Source organism: Mastigoproctus giganteus, chromosome 11 (assembly GCF_048544385.1).
Source record: "Mastigoproctus giganteus isolate SK-2022 chromosome 11, ASM4854438v1, whole genome shotgun sequence".
Taxonomy (NCBI): Eukaryota; Metazoa; Arthropoda; class Arachnida; order Uropygi; family Thelyphonidae; genus Mastigoproctus; species Mastigoproctus giganteus.
Window position 1 is genome coordinate 50,513,448 of NC_143585.1, and position 23,242 is coordinate 50,536,689.

Below are 23,242 nucleotides of genomic sequence, written 5' to 3' on the forward strand. Positions count from 1 at the left end.
CAAACAAAAAACAAGTTTGCTTACGATAGAAGCAAAAGCAGTAGCAATATTTTATTATGTAATAGTTGTAATAAAATACGTAAGTATTTTATTACAATTATTTATTGTGTTTGGTAATGTTTTCGTTACAAATGTGTGTTCAATCTTGGGTGGTCAGCACATAACCCCATTTTTCCTATAGGGCCTGTTGTTCATATTGCATGATTTTGCATTGCACGGGGGTTTCTAGGAACACAACTATCGTGCTATACGAGGACTGACTGTACCACCTTCGAAGTGAAAGGAATCATACAGTGAATAATTCAGACAATTGAGTTGAGCAGTGGTTGACTTAACCAATAACTGAGATTCTGTCAGAAAAAGTACATGGTGTTTGACTAACTGTAAGTGGAAATGGACACCATTGAGATTAGAACTGAGACTATGCATATTTGCAAAATGAATGAGGAAATGAATGGCAATACAGTATAATTAGATGATTTTTGCAAAAAAATAAGCATTGCACATAATTTCTTCAAAAACACACATATATAGTTTGTGGATATCCTCTCACTCAACCCCCTCCCCCACAAATTTCTGATTGAAATATTATGTGTAGAATCAGAATATATAATGTTTAAAGTACTGTTTCTGAAATTCAGCACCTGAATGTTTTCATCATGCTGCAAAACATCTGCTGATTGACCATGTGATTAGCATAGCTTCCAACTCTCCATATTTCCATCAATGAAATCAGCCCTTTTTTTACTTGATTTGTCATATTAGTAGTATCAAATGATACAAGGAAGCTAGTTTATATAGCATCAGCTGAAAAAAATCACTTTCCATATCACTTGTCCATCCCCTCTAACCATTTTCTTAAGTCTTCCTTAAATTTATTCAAATTAACCACTTCCATAATGCCAGATGAAAGTTTGTTCCACCAATCAACTCTTCTCTGGCTTGAAGCAAATTTCCACACATTTGTCCAGCAGCTATCCTTCCTGAATTTCAGTTTATGCCCCTTATGTGTGTTTCTGAGCAGAGTAATATAATTTTTTTTCTGTCTTTCTATTCTTTCATAATAAAATAGTAAAACGATTAAAATTGGGATTAAAAAAAAAATATATATATATATATATATATATATATATATAATAATTTCTGCTTATTGTCATTAATGAATTGGCTGTCAAGTGTACTAATCTATATTACAAAATAGAAATGAAGGTAATAGTATTTTCTCTGTAATGTGCCATCATTTCATTATACTTGTGTGGTGCAAAGCTAATTTAATGCTACCTTTCAGTAAGATGCCAAAGAAATAAGATGTAAAATTTCAGAAGACATGTATGCAAATCTGTAAAAGCAATATGTTGCCTTGTGAATTGTGTATAGATAGTTTTTCAATTTCAAGCACAATTTAATCAGACACTTGCAAACAAATAAGCATAACGACAGTGTGCAATGCATAGAAAGAAAAACAGAAGTAGATATAGCATTTTATAGTGATTGATGGCATACATGCCAAACTTTTATTTGCATCTTTTGCCATAGAACATAATTTTCTGAATTGTGCTGATCGAGCAGGCATGTTGTTCAAAAATATATTTCCCAGTACTGAAATAGAAAAAAATATATATATATGGTTATGGAAGGATAAAAACAAGGCATTGTGTTGTTTAAATTGAAATTGCACAGATAGGAAAAGAAGAGGTAGTGATGGCTTTTAAAAATGCACCATATTTGATTGCTGCAGATGGCAGTAATCAAAGTGATTACAAGCTATATCCCACTTTAGTGATGTTTTATAATAAAGAAGAATTGCCAAGTCGAAAGAAGCTTGCACTTGGTGGAAGGACAAGCTTCTTTCCTCATAACTCTTAGAGCCCTTCGAGCATTGGAAGTTGACTTTACAGGTTACAACATTGAGCATCTTCTGAACTACCTGAAAACACTTGGGATTTCTTTAAAAACTGTCTGGAACAGTGTTGATAATTGATGATGCATCTGTTATGTAGGTGGTGTAGTAAGGGTATTAAAAGAGGATATTGAGCAATGAGTGGTGATAGGCTGTCTTTTATCATCTTATTAATTTGTATACTGAAAAGTGGACCATGCCTTCCTGCAAATAGTATATTTACTACTACCTAGAAGGAAATGCAAAAAGGAAAGATAGCTTTAAGCAGTTTCAATTTATGCATGCCACTGAAGTAAAAAAAATATTTTTCATGTTTGCTGTTTTTGTTGAAATGTGTAACTAGATTGGTAGAACAGCTGCAAGCAAACTTTGACAATCCTATTTAAAGAAGTTATTAGAAGTGATGAGAAAAGCTATATGAGCACTTTTCAGAGTTAGCAAATTGAAAATTGCAAGTTTTCACTAGTGAAATTGCATCGACTTCTTTTGTATCGTGACATCAAGGTCATGATACAAAAGAAGTTTAGAAATAATACAAATTAATGACTCCCCAAAAAATGGAGTCTAGTACGTTCTCCTCACTTGTGCAGAAAGACTCTTCATACTCCTCTCCTCTACATAAATAAAGAATTTTTCTTGTTTCTTTTAAATATTATGTAAATCCGAACATGATTGCTCAATCCAGCATATCTCACATCCATGCACTGAGGTCTTTATTCCTAGATATGGAGAAGAATGTTATTATACCAAGTTTTTAAATTTTCTACTACATTTTGAAAGTTGATTACCATAGCAGACTAAACAGAAAGATTATTGTCTTAGTCAGACATTTCTACCACAGAGTCTAAAACAAGGGGGCAAGATTCTCTTTGTTTCAGTGAGGAAGGACTATTACTGCTTGTGACTTTGTGCATAGAAGTTCTTGTACATGCTGAGATAGCACAATTTTCGTCAGTTGGTAGTGCATGATTTTCAAATTTGAATTTTTTTGTGGGCAAGTTTCCAGTACTTGGTTTCATTAAAAATAAAAAATTGATGAAGCAATAGATGCTTTGCAGCATTTTTTGTCAGTTTCATTATGATAATCTGTCATATACTATTAAGAAAGAAAAATATATATAGTGGTACTTAGTCGGTAGACTCACAAGTGCACAAAGAAGCATGTAATATAACAAATTATCGCAAGTCATTTTTGCTATTTTAATAATTATTCATAGCCATGCTGAGTGTCAAAATATTTAATCAAGTAAAAAGAAAAAAAAAAAAAAAAACTGAATTATTCTTCCTTGCATGGCTTTGGGAATGCTCTTGACAGCCATGTCTGAACAGCAGTGCCATTGTTATATAAAAAAACTTTGATCCAGCATTTCTGCAGAGCTGCAAATGCATCATTCTTGCAGCACCCATAATCACTTGATGTCTAACAAACAAGCCAAACAGAAATCCATAGACAGCAAAATCCTAGGTAAGTTAATATTTGAAAGCATACTGTACTAGTAAACAGTCTCATGGCTTTATTTTAATATATAACATGTATTTTGTCACTAAATTTAATTTTTAATGCAGTATACTTTCAAATATTAACTTACCTAGGATTTTTGGGGGGGAAAAACCCAGGTTTTTCCCCAAAAAAATAATCCATTACTTCTTGCCTTTTGCAAGTATACTGTGCTAGTAAACAGTCCCATGGCTTTATTTTAATATATAACATGTATATCTTGTTTTTTCTTGATTTGGCAAAAATCTCCTATTTCTTCCTACTTACAATTGCCTAATCTCCAGCTTTTTTTGAAAGTCAAAATGTTAGCTACTATGAATTAGTTTTGTCTGGACTTTTTCCTGCTGTTTCGTTTACATTCATTTTTTTCTTGGATGGAATAGGATAGAGGAAATTAATATAATAATTGAAATTAGCAAACTAACTTAGTAAAAAATTACTTGTGTGTTTGTTATGTGTTAAACACTATTTTTTTATTATTATTTTTTTTCTATTTTATAGGCTGGACTGAAACAGATTTTTGAACATAAAGAAGCCCTTACTATTTTAGCCAGTTCTATTGATCCAAATGTTCCAGCAGTTATGATTGATGCTGTAAAACTTATGGCTGCAGTGTGTTTAATACCTCCCAATGGGTAAGTCAGAAATTCTGAAAGTAAAATATATCAGATTTTTTTTTTAGTCTATAGTAAATGAGAGAGAGAGAGAGAGAGAGAGAGAGGATTATAGCTTCAAGACCATGAGTCTGAAAGACTAAGAGAACCATTTGAGTGTATTTATTTATTTATTTTTTTTTTTCATATAAGTGGATTATTTCCTTGTGTTATGATCCAATTGCTTCTACAGGGATGGGATACACTTAAATAGAAAGGGTGCAAGAATTTTTGCTGATGCTGTCGAGGCAGTGTTAGGTGGGTCGGAAAACTGCTAGTTGGGGGGGATACAAGGACTAATAGATTAACAGTAGCCACTGGCAGAAGTGGAAGTGATTCTTGCACTGCTTCTATTGAAATGAGCAGAAGTCTGAAAAACAAGATGCAGGATATTTCAGAGACTGCTGGTAGTCATTGCGTTACAAGTAAACACATGGGTTGTGTTAGGGTAGCTAAGAATAGAAACAGGTGCATGTATACCTGCGTGTACACCAATGCTAGGAGTTTGGTAAATAAATTTGATGAAATTGAGGTATTGCTCAAAACATCAAAGGCAGATATTGTTGGGATATCAGAGACGTGGTGTCACACAGATATAAGTAATGCGGAACTGGAATTTGGGGAATACAATGTGTATAGAAAGGATAGACAGGACAGGAGGGGAGGAGGGGTTATGCTATTAATTAAGAAACACATAAAGTCCAAGGAAGTGAAGCCAGTCGACATCGATGGACAGGGCAGTGTCGAGTCAGTTTGGTGTGACATAAGCATAGGGAAATCAAAATTGAGAGTAGGAGTGTGCTATAGGCCTAATGACTCTGATGAGTATAATAAGATATTGTACAAGGAAATAGAGTGGGCCAGTAAATCAGAGAGTCTTATAATGGGGGATTTTAATTTCCCAGATATTGACTGGAATTTGTGGGTTGGTCACTCGCACACTAGCAAGGCTTTTGTGGATTTATTGGATGATTGTTTTCTACATCAGCATGTTCGTGAGGCAACAAGAGGGAGCAATACTCTTGATCTGATTATCAGTAGTGACTCTTCATGCATTAAGAACCTGCAGATAAATGAACCACTAGGTGGCAGTGATCACAGTGTGTTGAAGTGGGATTTACTCAAGCAGGTAACTACCATCAGAGGTAAAGGGAAGGGTTTTTGTTTTCGTAAAGGCGACTATGATGGTCTGAGACAGTATTTAAATTCTATACAGTGGGACCAACTGATGATGTTACCAACAGCAAACTCAAAATGGGAAGCATTCAAGGAACTAATCTTGGAGGCTACCAGGCTTTACATACCAACTAAGAAATATTGTTCAAGGTTTAGGCCTAAATGGTTGTCAGATGAACTAATGAGACATGTGGCAGAGAAGAAAAATGCATGGGATACATATAAATTAATGGGTGACATGGAAGCCTATGATAGATATAAGTTGGTCTGTAACCAAGTCACAAAGGAGATTAGGCAGGCAAAGGCAGACTACAAAAAATCCTTGGCAAAGGATGCAAAGAAAAACAGAAAAGAGTTCTTTACATACTTGAACTCGAGAAGAAAAGGGATGAATCAGATTGGTCCACTGGATATTGATGGTTCAACAGTTGAGGATCCTGCTCAGGTGGCTAACAATCTAAACGAGTATTTTGCATCTACATTCACGCATGAGGAGTTATTCAGGAAGGAGAATGATGTAGGTAAAGTAAACATTGGCAGTGAGCTGGATGATTTTGTAATAACTGAGAGGAAAGTGGAGGAGAGATTGTTGAGGATAAACATAAAAAAGGCACCTGGGGTGGATGGGATCTATCCAGTTATATTAAAGGAGGCAGCAAAGGAAGTATGCAAACCCCTAGCCATAATTATGAGAGCTTCTTTGGACTCAGGGGAGGTACCCATAGACTGGAGATATGCAAATGTAACCCCAATTCACAAAGGAGGATCAAAGGCTGACACAAGTAATTATAGGCCTGTTAGTTTAACTTCTGTTCCAGGTAAATTAATGGAGGCACTGGTTAAAGAAGCACTGCAGGATCATCTAGACAAGAATTCAGTTATAGCTCAGATGCAGCATGGTTTTGTTAAGGGCAGGTCTTGCCTGACCAATTTGATTGGATACTATGATGTAGTCACAAAAGAACTGGATGCAGGGAATAACTTTGATATTATATATTTGGATCTTAGAAAGGCTTTTGATACTGTTGCACATGGAAGACTGCTGCACAAATTGGAGCAGTGTGGCATTGGAGGCAAATTGCTGCTATGGATAAGGGGATGGTTGAGTGGCAGAAGACAGAGAGTGGTAATCAATGGACACTGCTCAACGTGGACTAATGTTATTAGTGGAGTTCCTCAAGGTTCAGTGTTGGGTCCGTTGTTGTTTTTGGTGTTTATGAATGATATTGATGATGGGATATCAAGTTTAATGTCCAAGTTTGCAGATGATACAAAGGTTGGCAGGGTCGTTAAGGACACTACTGACGCTATGCTGCTGCAACAGGATCTGGAAAGGTTGAACAGATTGGCTGAGAGGTGGCAAATGAAGTTTAACATTGACAAATGTAAAGTACTACATATGGGAAACAGTAACCCCAGAGCAACGTATCAACTCTGCGGTACTACACTGACAGTGGTGGAGAATGAAAAGGACCTGGGGGTAATTGTGCAGGCAGATATGAAGTTCTCTGAGCAGTGCAGACGAGCTGCAAGAGTAGCTCATGGTGTCTTGTCAATGATATACAGGAATTTTTCTAGCAGCGATAAGGAGGTGATTATTCCCTTGTATAAGGCAATGGTTAGGCCACATCTTGAGTACTGTATACAGGTCTGGAGGCCTCATTTCAAGAAGGATGTAGAGCTGCTGGAACGGGTACAGAGAAGGGCAACAAGATTAGTAAATGGAACAAAGGGTTGCTCTTACGAAGAAAGGCTTAAGTTTTGCAAATTACAGAGTCTGGAGACTAGGCACCGGCGAGGTGATCTGATAGAGGTGTATAAGGCTTTGAATGGTTTGAGCATGCTCAATGCCAATGGGATTCTTCATCTTTCTCAGAATAATCACCTCAGAGGGCATAAATTCAAATTGAGGAAGGACGGATGTCGGATAGATGTGCGGAAATTTGCCTTTGGCCAGCGGGTGGTTGGTTGGTGGAACCGACTTCCATCACTTGTTGTTGAAGTTGATAGCCTAAACAAATTTAAAGCTCAACTGGACAGGTATTTCGAACGAACGGAGGGGTGAAATGGGAGAGGGTTTTTTTTTTTTTTTTTTTTTGGGCTGATGCTGAATAAGCTTGCTTTCTTGCATCGTATGCCTATACTAATACTAATACAATCTGATGTGAAATTTTCCATGTAGTATAAACAGATGGCTAGGAAGGAACATGGTATCCAGTCTATGATTTATAGAGCTTTTAACACTAGGAAGAAGAATATCATTATCCCTCTTTACAAGAGTTGGTTTAGACTGCATTTGGAATACTGTGTTTAGATCTTAAAAAAAAAAAAAATTACATAGAGAGGATTCAAAGAAGGCTGACCAAATTGGTATGAGTGAAAAGTGATGCACATATGAAAAATGGCCTAGAAAGTGTGGATTGAAAAGAATTTGACAACTAGACTTCTAGTGGGGGAGAGATCTAATTGAGGTATATAAGGCACTGAATAGATGAGTAAAATGAATGCAGAAGTTCTGTTTTTCCTTGTAGATCTAGAGACTTGTAGATACAGATATAAAATCTCAGGGAATAATTATTCTCAAGCAATGATTGCTCAATCTCAGAAGATTGTTCAACAGAATTGTTCTGTTGAACATTGGAATAAATTGCGATTTAAAGCAGTATTTGATGATTACCTTATAGGAAACGGGAGTAGTATGAATATTGTTTTATTTTAATTTTTTTATTATTTTATTTATTTTTGACTGATGCAGAAAAAGTTTGCTTCATGGCATTAATTGGCCATACTAATTCTATGCATTTTAAAAATTTTGTGCATTCACTTTCCTTGTTACTCTGTCATACAAGCAAAACAGATTGGTCGGACATGAATCTCCTCTTAATATCTATTATTTAGGATAGTCACCCACTGATTTTCTTACCAGATGTACTGACTGGGGAAAATAGCATTAGCAGTGGGAAAGCAAGCTTATACAGTATCACCAATTAAAAAAAAAAAAAAAAAAACCCCTTCCCATTTCACCTATTCCTTCCTTCCAATAGTTTGTCTAGTTCTTCCTTGAAATTATTTAACCTATAAACATCCACAACAACAGACGGAAGTTTGTTCCAACAATCAACCACTCGTTGTCTAAAGGCCAACTTCCACACATCTGTTCTGCGACTGTCTTTCCTCAATTTGAAATTGTACCCAGTCATGTGTGGTCTGAACAAGAGAAAGAATCCCATTGGCAATCCGCTTACTCAATCCATTCAAAGCCTTGAACACCTCAATCGGATCACCTCGCAGGTGGTGCTTAGTCTCCAGACACTGCAATTTGCAGAACTGAATCCTTTCTTGGCAAGAGCATACCTTTGTTCCAATCGCCAATTTCATTTCTCTTCTCTGTACTCATTCCAGCAGATCCACATCCTTCCTAAAATGAGACCTCCAGACTTGTATGCAGTGCTCAAGATGCGACTTTACCGTTGCCTTATACAATGGGATAATCATCTCCTTATCCCTGCTAGCGAAGTTCCTGTATATCATTGACAAAACCCCATGAGTGGTTCTGGCAGCCCATTTGCATTGCTTAGAGAACATCATACCTAACTGCACAGTTACCTCTTCAAATTTGCCAACAAAATCCATATGCTCCTTCAAATTCCTCCATTCCTCAATATTGCTATCACATTCGTCTGCTGGACCATGTTTTTCAATGATATTCTCTCCAAAGCCACTCTTTCTGAAGCAGTTGATTATTACACTTGATGCAATACTGTCCCAAGCAATAACAAGATTACGGATAGCATCCAAGACATTCCAATTTGGAATGTCTTGGATGATCAAGACAGGCTCTATGTGCTCTCTTGAGGTTATAAATAATGCCTTGATCCAGTGGTTGCATTAAATTGGTGGTACTGGGGGGTAAAAACAACATTGCTATATTTGTCAACTTAAGTATCTCGGCAGAATGTGCTGTACAACGATCTAGAATCATCAAAATGTTCCTTTTTTTCTAAAGCCATTCTGTCCACTTTTGATAACCAAGACTGAAATTTTGAGTGTAAGCCAAGCACTTCTATTGGCTGCATAATTACAGGGAAGTTGGTTAACTGCTTTAAAACATCTTGGCTTGAAAAACTTGCAATCACAAGTGGGTGTAGTTTTGTACTGCCATCTGAATTGTGGCATAACAGAACAGTGAGTCTTTTTTACTAAATTTTCCACCATTACAAGATTCTCCTCAAACAGCAAATTATAAAACAAACCTGTCTCGTCAAGATTAAAAATATCCTTTGCCTCATATTTTTCAAGAATGGGCCATACAGAACACAACCAGTCTGCAGCCTTTTCTTTGTCAACTAATCCAGCCTCACCACAAACATTTTGCGAAACCAAGTTATTCCTGTCTTTAAATCTTTGGAGCCAGCCACTGCTGCATTTGAAGTCGCTAATTCCTTGTTGCTGAGCTAGATAATTTTTCTTTTCTTGCAAAATCAGACCTGATATTGGCAAATTAGATGCACGCAGTTGTTGGTACCACTCAAAGTTTTGTTTCAAGCTTCTCGTGGTTTGCACCACCAATTCCTTTCCTGTTTTTCACCGCTGCTCCATGTCATGCACTTTAAGTCTTTTTGGTTTTTCAGTATTGTTAATAAAGTAGGTAAAGGGATGTTGTATTCCTTTGCAATGTCCGTTTTGCTTCTTTCCATCCTATGAGTCTCTTGTATAATTTTTAGTTTAATTTCCAGGTTTATTCCGTCAGTTTACATTTTTTCACCATAACACTGCTAGATAAGATTTAATATAAACAAATTTTAAATTAATTTAAAGACAAGTTCCAAAAAAGACCAGATGGTCTTTTTTGACACAAAAATTAGATTGCTATATGTGGTAGCAAAAGACTTTGAACTGGGGTAACAATTGCAACTGACCTTATTCCCTTGGAGAGCGAGGGAGTGCATGTAAACAACTTAGAAAAACTTTTTATTCCTTTGTTAATTTAACAACACATCCTTCAGAAAGATGTTTTTCAGAGTGCACTTGACATTGTAGCCACCATAAACTGCTTTTGTTTACACAAATCTAATTTCTAACAAGTCAGTGCCATCCTTTGGGAAATAGGGAGCTCGGTGGCTAGAGGCAATAGTAGGGGCAATAATCGTACAGCTCTGTCAAGATTTGTATTAAATGTACAAAATGACAATATTTATTTCTCATAGGGTGAAAAAGAACTTTAATACATATTAACCAAATTTTGTAATAAACGAATATATTTACATAGAAAAGCCTATCCTTTCGCGGGGGAATGGTATGTGCTTCATATAAATGAGTACTTTGTATAAAACGAGTTTGTATTAACAAGATTTTACTGTAGCAATAATAATGATAATTATCATAATAATTATAGTAGTTTCTTGATTATTAGAAGTTACTATAATTATAGTAGTTAGAAGTTATTACACTTTCTCAGTTGCAGTTTTAAAAATGCTTTGGTGAGTCGACTCCTCATGTCATACTCTTGTTAAGCATAATCTATATAAGTTGAAAGAAATATTTATTTAAAGTTTTTTTTATTTTTTTATTTATTTAACAGACATGAAAAGGCATTGGAAGCAATTACGATTTGTGCTGAGAACAGTGATACAGAACGATTTTCTCCTATTATTGAAGGGGTAAAAAAGAAAGGAAATGATGCATTAAGGGTGAGTATTATATAATTTTAAAATGTAATATTTAATATAGTAAAACCCTATTTTGTGAAATTTATGCTCATAAAAACGGATAATTTTCTGTAAATTTTTTTGGTTTTTGATTAATTAACATATTGAATTGTGTTTTACAAATCGTTTAGAGAGTCTAATGTAATAGTTAAGTTAAAATAGTTTTAATATAAGTTCATAATAAAGAAAAATTGTCAAATCAAAAGCAGCTTGCCTTGCCATGCCATTAGTGCTAGCATTGGAATATGGCTCTACAGGTTACAACATTTTGCATCATCTTCTGAACAAAATGAAATCGTGTGGGATTCCTTGAAACTATCTGCCACTTAATGCCCATTATTTGCCTTATGGTTGGTGTATCAAGGGGTATTAAAAGAGGATATTGAGCAGTGGCTGTGGTAATAGGCTATACTGTCCTTATTATTTTATTAATTTGCATGCTGAAAATGGGTTTTCAGCATGAATTTGGATTTAGTCTTAATTTGGATTAAGTCTGGATTTGGATTAATTTGGATTTAGTCTTAGGCATTTATACTGACAAGTTTGTGAATAGTAAAACAAGAGCAGATTCTATTTTATTGCTGCATGTGAATACTTGGTGCAAAGGTACACATTTGAAAATGGCAATCTTATAAAAGCTGAAGTAGCATAAATTTCATCAGTTAGCAGTGCATAATTTTCAAATTTGAAATTCATGTACAAGTTTCTAGTGCTTGGCATCATTAAAAATAAATGAAATAAATAAAGCAGTAGATGCTTTGAAGTAACAGTTATTTTAGTTTTAAAGTGAGAACTTATTCTGATAGAATTGACTTATAATGGTCTATGTTTGGGGAACTGACAAGTGTGCAAGGAAGCATGAAATATCACAGATTATCCCAAGTCATGTAGTATTTTAAGAATTTCTCGTATGAGAGAATATTAAGCCATTTGAGAAAAATAAAAAACTGCAGATCATCTAGAAATGCACTTGACAGCAGGGCCATTGTTATGAAGAAAACTCTGACTCAACATTTCTGAAGAATTATTACTATTAGTAATCAAAAATGATGTAAGGAAGCAGGCTTATACAGCAGGGGTGGCCAACAAGTCAATCGCAGCTTTAATTTCCGTCTTTTAATTTCCGAATTTTAAATATATATAAAAATAGAGTAGTCAAAATCTAAATGTTATTTTATTATGCCCCCCACTGCATATGCTAATTACAAATCCATTGAATCACATGACTACTCTTGTCGCCACGCAGGCGCTAGGCTTGTCTAGTGAAAATTCACGCAGTTACGTTGTGGAGAGCATTGTGTATTTGTCGAATTCTTATTTAGCTTACTTAATATTAATAACTGCACAGTACTTATACGTTAATTTAATACTCTTTGATTTAAAATGAAAACTACGAAAAAGAGTAAAACGTATCATTTGCATCAAGAGTGGGAACTAGAATACTTTTATGTAATGATAAAAGAAAAATCTTGTTTGATTTGCAATGCTTCCGTGGCTATACCCGAAAAGGGAAATTTAGAAAGGCACTTCAACACACTCCATGGTAAACACCAATTGAATTTTCCACCTAATAGTGACCTTAGAAATAATAAATTAAAAGAACTTAAATCCAGATTATTTGCACAACAAAATTTCTTCTTGACACCTAATTTACAATCTAAAGAATTAAATGCAGCATCATTTAAAGTGAGTCATCTTCTTGCAAAAAAATGCAAACCATTTTCTGATGGTCAATTCATCAAAGATGCATTTTTAGAAATAAAAGATTCTCTTTTTGGAAATTTTAAGAACAAAAATGAAATTAAAAGTGCTCTTCAAGATCTTCAATTACCTTGAAATACTGTGATGCAACGAATCGAAAAAATGAGTAAAAATGTAAAAAATGGTAGCAAACAATTGCGTGCTCATATTGCTAATTGTGTGTCCTTTTCTTTACAACTGGATGAATCTATAGACGTCGATGATACAGCTCAATTGCTATTTTTATTTGTATGATTTTCAATGATTCTACTACTAGAGAAGAACTGCTGGGTATGGTTTTGTTAAAAGAAACAACTAGAGGTCTTGATATATTTAACGGATTCAAAAATTTTATCGAAAAAATTAAATTAAAAATTAAATCCACTATTTAAGTTCGTATCAATAACAATAGATGGAGCCAAAGCAATTACGGGGCATCTTAACGGATTCATCGCATTGTACCAAAAGGATGACGAATTCCCAGTTTTTTTTTTTAGTTACCGCTGTATCATCTACCAATAGTGTTAGCCAGCAAAAGATTAAATACTAAGTGTTATGGATATAGCTTTCAAAATCGTGAATTCCATCAGAGGATAATCTCTTCAAAGGAGACTTTTTTCAAAATGCAACTCTATGAAAAAAAACCAGATCTGATATTACACACAGATGTGAGGTGGCTGAGTCGAAGTAAGTTTCTAGAGATTTTGAAATTTGCTGAATGAAATTTAAAAAATTGTTGATCAAAGGGAAGATGATTATCAGCAGCTACAAGGTATGGAGTGGTTGTGTGATCTGGCTTTTTGGCAGATTTTACCAGTAAATTTAAGTGATCTGAATTTGGAATTACAAGGAAAAAATAAAAATGTGGGTGACATGATTAGTAGTATTTCTGCATATTATTGTTATTTGGTTTTTTTTTTAGGAGCATTAGCAACTAACGCCATATTGCTCCAGGGATATGCAGTGGTCATTCTCTGACCTTTCCGCATCCTCCATATTTGGTAGTCACGGGTTCGAACCCAGGTCTAATCAAGAAGCGTGTGCTACGCACTGCTGCTGCTCCTGCCCACCTGGCTATGGAAGCACCATTTCTGCATATAAATATCCATTTTTGGCAATGGCTAAGGAGCTCAAAGAAAAAAAAATTTTGTGAATATGAAAGATCATTTGCAAAAATATCCTGTTTTTGAATTTAATAGTGAGAAATATGTTTCTGAAATTGAGAAAGCTGTGGATGATTTTTATACAATTGAAGACATTGTTAAATATATTTCTTATCCATTTAATGTCGACTTAGATACGAAACAAATTGCAGAAAAAAATCGCTGTGATTTTTCACATGGAGAAAATATTACTTGAAAATGAAATGATTACATTGCAAAATGATATCTTCCTAAAAGCCAGATCATCAGAAAAAGACTTTGAGAAATATGTTTGCCAAGAAAAGTACTCAAATGTATAAAAAAAAATGCGGTGAACTTTTAAATTCCTGTTTTGGTTCCACATATCTATGTGAATCGCCCATTTCGTATTTGAGACAAAGAATTGCTCTACTCTTATGGACTTGCATACAGAAGATTCTTTACGGTTGGCCTTATCACGGTATATCCCCGATTTTGAAAGCTTGGAAGATTAAATGAAGACACAAACTTCACATAAATTAAAAATTTAAATATATATGAATTTAAAATAAGAATTGTGAATGTATTTAATTTTAAAATTTATATAAGCAACATTTTTCAATATGTATTGATTAACTTGTGCAATGAAATTCTTGAGATGGTAGATCGTGGTACATTTTGGGAAAAAAAAAAAAAAATTGATCACATCACAAATTAAGTTGGTCACCCCTGTTATACAGCATCAGCCAAAAATAAAACACTTTCCATATCACTGGTGCATCCCCTCTAATAATTTGTCTAATTCTTCCTTCAATTTATTCAAAATACCAACTTCCACATCACCAGATGGAAGTTTTTTCCATCAATCAACTTTCCTGTGGTTGAAAGCAAATTTCTGCAACTATCCTTCCTTGATTTAAATTTATGCCCCCCTTTCTGTATTCTTTGAGCAACATTAAAGATACCTTCAGTGTTTAGATTACCCACACCATTCAAAGCCTTAAACACATCACTGAGATCTCTTCACAGGTGCCTAGTTTCCATATGCTGCAATTTGTAAAACTGAGTCTTTCTTGGTAAGAGAAGCAGAACCAATTTATTTCCCTCACTAATCTTCTTGTCCTGCTCTTCACCCCCATTTAAGAGATTCACATCCTTACTGAAATCAGACTTTCAGAACTGTATGCAGGAGGCAAGTTGTATACTGACCATTGCCTTATACAGCAGAATAATTACCTCCTTATTATTTTTGGTGCCTCCATAGCCGGGTGAGAAGGAGCAGCAGTGTGTAGCACATGCTTCTTGATTAGACCGGGGTTCGAGCCTGTCACCACCAAATACGGAGGATGCGGAAAGGTCAGAGAATGACCACCGCATATCCCGGAGCAATATGGCCTTAGTTGCTAATGCTCCTAAAAAAAAAAAAAAAACAAATAACAAAACCTCCTTATTCCTACTGGCAAAATTCTTATACATCAGTGACAAAACCCCATGTCTTAGTAGCCTGCCTATACTGCTCAGACTACTTTATGTCTGGCTGCTAATTACCCCCAGATCCTTTTCATTCTCTGTTATCTTGAGTGTAGTAACTCACATTTAGTGTGCTATTCCAGGATTACTGTATGCAGTAACTTGCATTTGTCAATATTAAACTTCACTTTCCACTTTTCAGCCATCTGGCTAATTTTTCTAGATCTTATTGCAATAGCATGCTCTGATTATTCTGATTAACCATCCTATCAGAACTTGTGTATCATCTCAAAACTTAGTCATTAAGCCTGATATGCCTTAAACCTTAGTGACCCCACTAATAGTAGTGCCCACTGAAAAATCATTTTCTGTCTTCTTCCATTCAACCATCCCTTTATCGTTAGCAGTAACTTGTCCCTAGTGCCACGACTGATCCAGTTTGTACTACAGCATTTCATGTGTATCAGTGTCAAAAGCTTTTCTGAAATCCAACTGTATAATCAAAATTATTTTTTGCACCCAGTTGCTTTATTTCATTATAGTATCCAATCACAATGGTCAAACAAGATCACCCCTTAACAAATTCCTGCTGCGATTAGTATTACTGCAGTCTTGTTTAAATGGTCTTGCATTACTTCTTTAACCAGTAATTCCATTATTTTCTCTGGAACAGACGTAAAGTTCAAATCTGTAATTGCTCCCTTCATCCTTTGTGAATTGGACACATTTCCAGTTCATAGGGACCTCCCCTGAATTATGGCTAAATGTTTGCCTACCTCTTTTGCTTTCTCTCTTAATATAATTGGGTAGATACTATCTACCACAGGTGCCTTATTTGCTTTTAGCCTTAATTTCTCTTCCACTTTTCTTTCCATTATCACAGAAACATTTAGCTCCCTCTTAGAAACTGATATACTTCCTGTACCTCAATCAATACAAAAATTCTTCAATTGTGAATGTGGGTGCAAAATATCTGTTCAATTATTCAGCAACCTGAATGTACGAAATAATTAGAGTTACACCATTCATATCTAGTGGACCATTGTTATGGTCTTTCGTCCCTTTCTGTCTAGTGTTAACATAAGTAAAAAGTCTTTACTACTTTCCTTTGCATTCTCAGCCAAATACTTATCAAAATATGCCTTAAATTACTTACCCTCTTGGTGGTTTGATTGCAGACTAATTTTACTTACTGTAGGTTTCTGTGACCCCTGATAATTTAAAATAATTCTGTGCATTTCTTCATTACTACTAGTCTCATTAGTTCATTTGACATTGATTTGTCTAAACCCTGAAAGGTATCTCTTATTTGATATAAAAATCTTAATAGTTTCTATGGTTACTTCCCTGAATACTGATAATGTTACCACTGCAAATTCCGTTTAGAATTTGCAGTTGGCAGCATCATCAGTTGGTTCCTCTGAATGGAATTTAAAAACTGTTGGAGACAAATGTAGTCAACTTTATGTAAGCAAAATTCCTTCCCTTTATCTTTGATAGTAGTTCTATCTTTAAGTAGAACCCACATTAATACACTGATCACTGCCACCTGGTGGTTCCTCTATATGAAGATTCCTAGTGCACCAAAGAGTCACTGTTGATAACTAGATCAAAAATATTATTTTCTCACATTGATGTTGTAACATTGTTGTAGAAACCAGTCATCCAATAAATCCAGAAAAGTCTTACTACTTTGTGAAATTCCCCAGTATAAGACATCCCAGTGCTTATGTCACACCAAACTGACTCAAGATTGCACTGTCCATCTATGTCAACTGGTTGCACTTCCTTAGATTTTATGTGTTTCTTAGTTAACAACATAACTCCTCCTTCCTTCCTAACTGTTTATCCTTTCTGTACACATTGTCTTAGCAGTTGATGCACCATTAAAAACCAAATCAATCAATCTGTACACATTGTACTCCCCAAATTCCAGTTCTGCATTCCTTATATCTGTGTGACACCATGTCTCTGATATCCCAAGAATATCTGCTTTTGATGTCTTTACCAGCACTTCAGATTTATTAACTATACTCCTAGCATTGGTGTACATGCACCTGTTCTTACTCTTAGTTACTCTAATACAGCCCATGTATTTCTTGTTTCATGACTCCCAGCAGTTCCTGAAATCTGTAGCGACTAGCAACTTGCTTTCTGGGCTGCTGCTCATTCCAATAGAAGCAGTGCAACAATCATTTCCACCTCTGCCTGCAGCTACTGTTAATCTATTAGTTTTTGAATCCCCCAAGTTAGAAGTTTTTCTACCCACTTAACATTGCTTCAATAGCATCAGCAAATATTCTTGCACCCTTTCTATTTAAGTGTATCCTATCCCTGTAGAAGCAATCTCTCCTGGTAATAAGCACAGACCATGATGAAAAAAATTCTACCCCATGAGCCTTACACAATCTCTCCAGGGCCGAATTTGATTGTTAGGGCTCTCATCATATACTCCCTCCTATTGTGTCTGGGCAGAATTGTACACACTTTCAAATTTAATCCTACCTTATGACTTTTTCAAAGTTGACCTGTACTTGTTAAGTTAATCCACAGATCTCCTACACCTAATGTCATTAATGTACAACAATATAATCTTTTGTGCCCTTAAAAGATTGTCAGCTCTACAATGTCATCAAACAGACATACTCTGGCCTATTCCACCTGTCCTTTTTGCACAATATATTTCCCGTTTCCCTGACAATTGAGCCGCCGACAATAACTAGCTCCTGTGGGACCAGCACATTCTGCCTTGGAGATTGCTGCTGTGTTGCCTGGTGCACAAGAGTGAGCTCTACCGTTGAGTTGGGCAGCTGAGAGCTCAATGGGCTTCCCCTATTTTAATTCCATCAAGGGCATCTACCTGACTCTTCAAACTCTGATACATATCCATCAGAACGCTGAGTTGGTGCATAATTTCTTCACATTCTCTGCACCTAGCACACACACAAAGACATCCTCCATGGCTAGATTATGTCCTGTTCTAGAAAGGTCCACAAACATGTCACATTTTGCACATTTCTTTAGACTGTGATACGTTGGAGAAGTGCCCCCTTCAGTTCTCCCCCGAATCACAGCACTTTCACTACTTTGTGCACATTGCTTTGCTGCTCTAGTCTGGGACATGATTTCCATTTAAATACAATTTAATTAACAATAAATTAATGAGATTTATAAAATAATTGATTAATTGCAGTACTATACCAAGCTAACAGATTCCTAATACAGTACTACGTATTATGCTATCTAGTTTCACATTAAACATTACGCTATCAAGTTCAAGATATACATTACACTATTCTGTATATGATATACATTACAGTATTTGTAACAATATCGTATACTTGGATTTCAGGAAAGCTTTTGTACTGTACAAATCGGAACAGTATGACATTAAGGGCAAGTTGCTACAATGGATAAAAGGATGGTTGAGTGGGAGAGGACAGAGTGGTAATCAATGGACACAGCTCTTCATGGACTAACATTATTAGTGGAGTCCCCCCTGATTTCAGTGTTGGGCCCATTGTTGTTTTGTATATTTATCGATGACATTGATGAAGGTATATCAAGCTTAATGTCAAAGTTTGCAGATGATACAAAGGTTGACAGGGTTGTTAATAACAGTAATGACAGTATGCTGCTGAAACAAGATCTGGAGAAGTTGGGCAGATGGGCTGAGAAGTGGCAACTGAAGTTTAACATTGACAAATTCAAAGTGCTACATATGGGTAGCAATAACCCTAGAGAAATGTACCAGCTAGGTAGTGTTACACTCAGGGTAGTGGAAAATGAAAGAGACCTGGGCGTAATTGTGCAGTCAGATATGAAGTTCTCTGAGCAGTGCAGACAGGCTGCCATTGTAAGTCATGGGGTCTTGTCAATGATATATAGAGGAATTTCGTGAGCAGAGATAAGGATGTGATTATCCCTTTGTATTAGGTAATGGTCAGGCCACACCTTGGGTACTGTGTGCAGGTCTGGAAGCCTCATTTTAGGAAGGATGTAGAGTTGCTAGAATGAGTACAGAGAAAGGCAACAAGACTGGTGATGGGAACAGAGTGGTGATCTTACCAAGAAAGGCTTAAGTTCTGCAAATTGCAGCATCTGGAGACTAGGCACCTGTGAGGCGATCTGTTGGGCCCATTGTTGTTTTTTTATATTTATTGATGAAGGTATATCAAGTTTAATGTCAAAGTTTGCAAATGATACAAAGGTTGGCAGGGTTGTTAATAACAGTAATGACAGTATGGCTTTGAATGCATTGAGCAGGCTCAATGCTGATGGGATTCTTCCTCTTGCTCAGATTACAAACCTGAGGGGTCATAAACTGAAATTAAGGATAAACAGTTGTCAAATAGATATGCAGAAATTTGCCTTTAGCCAGTGGGTAGTTGATTGCTGGAATAAACTTCCATCCGTTATGGAAGTTGATAGGTTAAATAAATTCAAGGCAGAACTAGACAAACATATGGAATGGATGGTTGGGTGAAATGGGAAGGGGGTTTTTTTTTTTTTTTGGCTGGTGCTGTATAAGCTTGTTTTCTTGCAACATATGCCTTCACTAATTCTAATTTGCTGCTCCCTCTATTTGTCTGTATAATATTTCATTATACTTATCACAGTCATTTGGCCTATAACATGCTCCTACTCATTTTTGTTTTCCCATTGTGCCATGTCACACCAGAATGACAGCATTACACTGGCCACCCATATTAACCGGGTGCATTGCCTTAGATTCTGTGTACTTCTTAACCAAGAGCATAACTCCTCCCTACCCCTGTCCTTTCTGTATTTAATAGCTGATTCACATGGTGTGTATTATACCCTTACATTATCACTGTTTGATGACTTAAATAGTAAATCCAAATTCATCAAATTTGTTTACTCTGCTTCTAGCATTAATGTACATGCATGTATACATGTGCCTATTTTTGCACTTAGTAAACTTAAGACAAATGTAATCAGAAAATAAAAACAGAACTTCACAGACACAAAAAACTTGGTAAACTAATGTTTGAAAGCATACTGTGCTGTGTATGTTTTCAGTGAAATTTAATTTCTAATGCAGTGGGCACTTTAAAAAATCTTCTGTTTCTTTGTCTGCTTTTCTCCTGCTTACAGTAAGTAAATTCAACACCATGCTTCCAGGAATTAAGAAAATTCACATTGACTAGTTGGAAGTTAAAGCTAACTAGAATTATTTTTAATTGCTGTTATTTATCTAGCTACTTTGAATTATTACGAACTCATAGAAGCATAGATTATGCTGTGAAAAATTCTACACTATGCACCTTGCACTCTCTCCCCAGGGCTGATTGATTGAATTTTGATGTGTGATGGACTTTTAGTTTGGTGCCTTAGTAAAAAAAAATGCGAGGAATAATACACAGATATATACACATATACACAATATGTGTATTGTGTATATACACAATAATACACTACCATACCTTTAATGTTCAGACACCCCTCCATGGATGGGGAAACAGGTCCTATGTATGCAATACATCACAGAACCTGCTATAAATATGCACATTGGGCTTCAAACAGACAATTGCAAAAGTGAGCATGCAAGATGACACATTCAACAGAATTACCTCAACAGTTCAACAGAATTGATCACCTCAACAAATGCTAGATGCCAATTAACATGGTGTAAGGAGCGCAAATCCTGGACTGTAGAGCAGTGGAAAACAGTCCTATGGACAAAAGAGTCGAGCTTCACACTCTACCAGTCTGATGGCTGTTCCTAGGTGTGGCAAATGCCAGGGGAACAGTTACTTCCTGATTGTATCCTTCCAACAGTCAAGTTTGATGGAGGCAGTGTCATGGTGTGGAGCTCCTTTCATGGTTTAGCTTGGGCCCATTAGCCATTATCGACAAAATCGTGAATGCTGGGCAATACCAGGACAACCTGGACAATTATGCACTTCCAACGTTATGGCAATACTTCGAGGAAGGCCCATCAGCAAGACAATGCACCATGCCATACTGCTCGGGTTGTAACAGAGTGGTTTGAGGACATGGGTTTGGAAAAGTTGGATCAGCCAGACTCCTGATCTGAACCCTTTCGAGCATCTTTGTATGTAATGGATTGTCGGGTACATGCACGTCGGGATCGCTCAAAGAACAAGGCTGAACTAGTGGCTGCGTTAAAGGCTGAGTGGAGGAACATATCTCCTGAAATTTATAAAAAGCTGGTTGGGAGTATGTTGCGAAGCTTGAAGGCCATCATAAAAGCAAAAGGTTTCAGCACAACATAAATGACACAGTAAAAGCTCTTTTTTGTCTAAAGGCAGGTGTCTGGTTATTAATGGTAGGGCAATGTATAAGTTCAATAAAATATTACTACAAAGATACAGAAGAATAAATACAGATCATAGCATTATTTTATAATATCAGAATATTGTATACATATTTGAAAGCATTTAATTATAATTGAGTGCATTATAATTAACTTTTAAGCAGAAAATTTAAGGTTGTTAATTGTAAGTTAAACTTATCTGGTTGTATTGGAAAATATTTTTAGATTTTTTTTTTAAAATTTAATAGGAAAAGTAATATGTTGCATTGAATGGCTTTTTTTTTTTTTTTTTTGATAGGTTGCCTGTATCCAGTTAATCAATGCACTCATAACTTCAGCAGATGATTTAGATTTCAGATTACATTTAAGGAATGAGTTCATGAGGACAGGACTTATAGATGTGTTAGAGGTATGTAAAGTACCATTGCACTTATTACAGTTACATTGCATTTGAAATACAATTTATTCTTATTAAAACCATCACAAAATATTCAAATTTATGTAATACATTTATACTTCTCAAATACTACAACTGTGTCTTGATAGATTTTGAGCAGTTATATTATTGTTATATTATATTATTCATAAACTGATGGGATATGAAAAATGCTTCTGTGGACATCAGTGCATACTTTATGAACACTGAACAAAACTCCTTTAGTTATTGTTTTATTGCAGGATAACCTCAAAATAATGCACACAGATGAATGAAAGTTGCATATGTAGCAACTATGGTGAGACACTCCTTTTTGTTTTAATTTTAAAATAAAAAGAAATTAAAACAAGGTCACTCATTCACTGGATTGAAACAGATGCTTGTGTGGCATCTAGCAGGTTCAACATGGACATCTGTATTTTGTCAGCTGTTTTCATTTAGCCAGCAAAGCCAAAGCTCTACAAGATTAGACACTAATTGCTAGCATTTTGCAGGTGCATTGTGGGATTGGGATTTGCCTAAAAAAAAATAGATGCTTTTTAATGTATCCTAATTCATAGTATATCAAAATGAAAACAGAAAATGCTGTCTAACCAGTTACAGAATATTGGTGGGCAAGGATACATAGAAGAATTTGATTTAATTTATAAAATTTAAAAACAAAATAGAAAAAATTATCAAAGCAGCAGACGGTTAAAGACATGACTATCTAAAAATCGTTGAGTGTCCTAGCATATGCATTACCCCAACTTAATGCTTCACGTGTAGATGTGACCCAGAAAATCTGAATTCTCAGTCATTAATTATAAATGAGTTGCTAAGTTTGCCTATGAATAGCAGTGGACTTTATCATATAAAGTCTACTACAATCTGCACCAAGGCATAGAAGATAAGATCCTATCATCTTCTATGCCTTGATTTCAAAATAGCTTTATTTTATTTTATTCTAGGTTCATTCAAAGTAGCTTGAGTATGTGGTTGTATAGTTGAATCTTCGCCCTGCAAATTAATTTTGCTTTTTTGACAAATGTTTACCGATTATGGGTGGTGTGCTAGATTTACTACTTATCCGAAGAATAACTAGAAAGTGGATAACCAGATCTGAAAGAAGTTTTGGTGTACTGTCCAAGTTTCTTAAATATTTACATAAAATTATCTCACATGCCCTCATCATGCAAAATGTGAGCATTTGCTAATCCTTTATCTGTCATTTAATCAGTAATTCAGTGATTTTCACTC

The 23,242-nt window shown here is 35.5% G+C and overlaps 1 protein-coding gene across 1 annotated transcript in view; it reads left to right on the forward strand.

Moving 5' to 3' along the window:
* Positions 1-23,242, forward strand: part of LOC150078004 (protein diaphanous-like) — a 278,573-nt gene that overhangs the window by 107,492 nt on the left and 147,839 nt on the right. Inside the window, 3 exon segments of the mRNA XM_090384426.1 lie at positions 3,900-4,033; positions 10,809-10,917; positions 21,866-21,976. Of these exon segments, the coding sequence (XP_090240552.1) occupies positions 3,900-4,033; positions 10,809-10,917; positions 21,866-21,976 (354 nt within the window).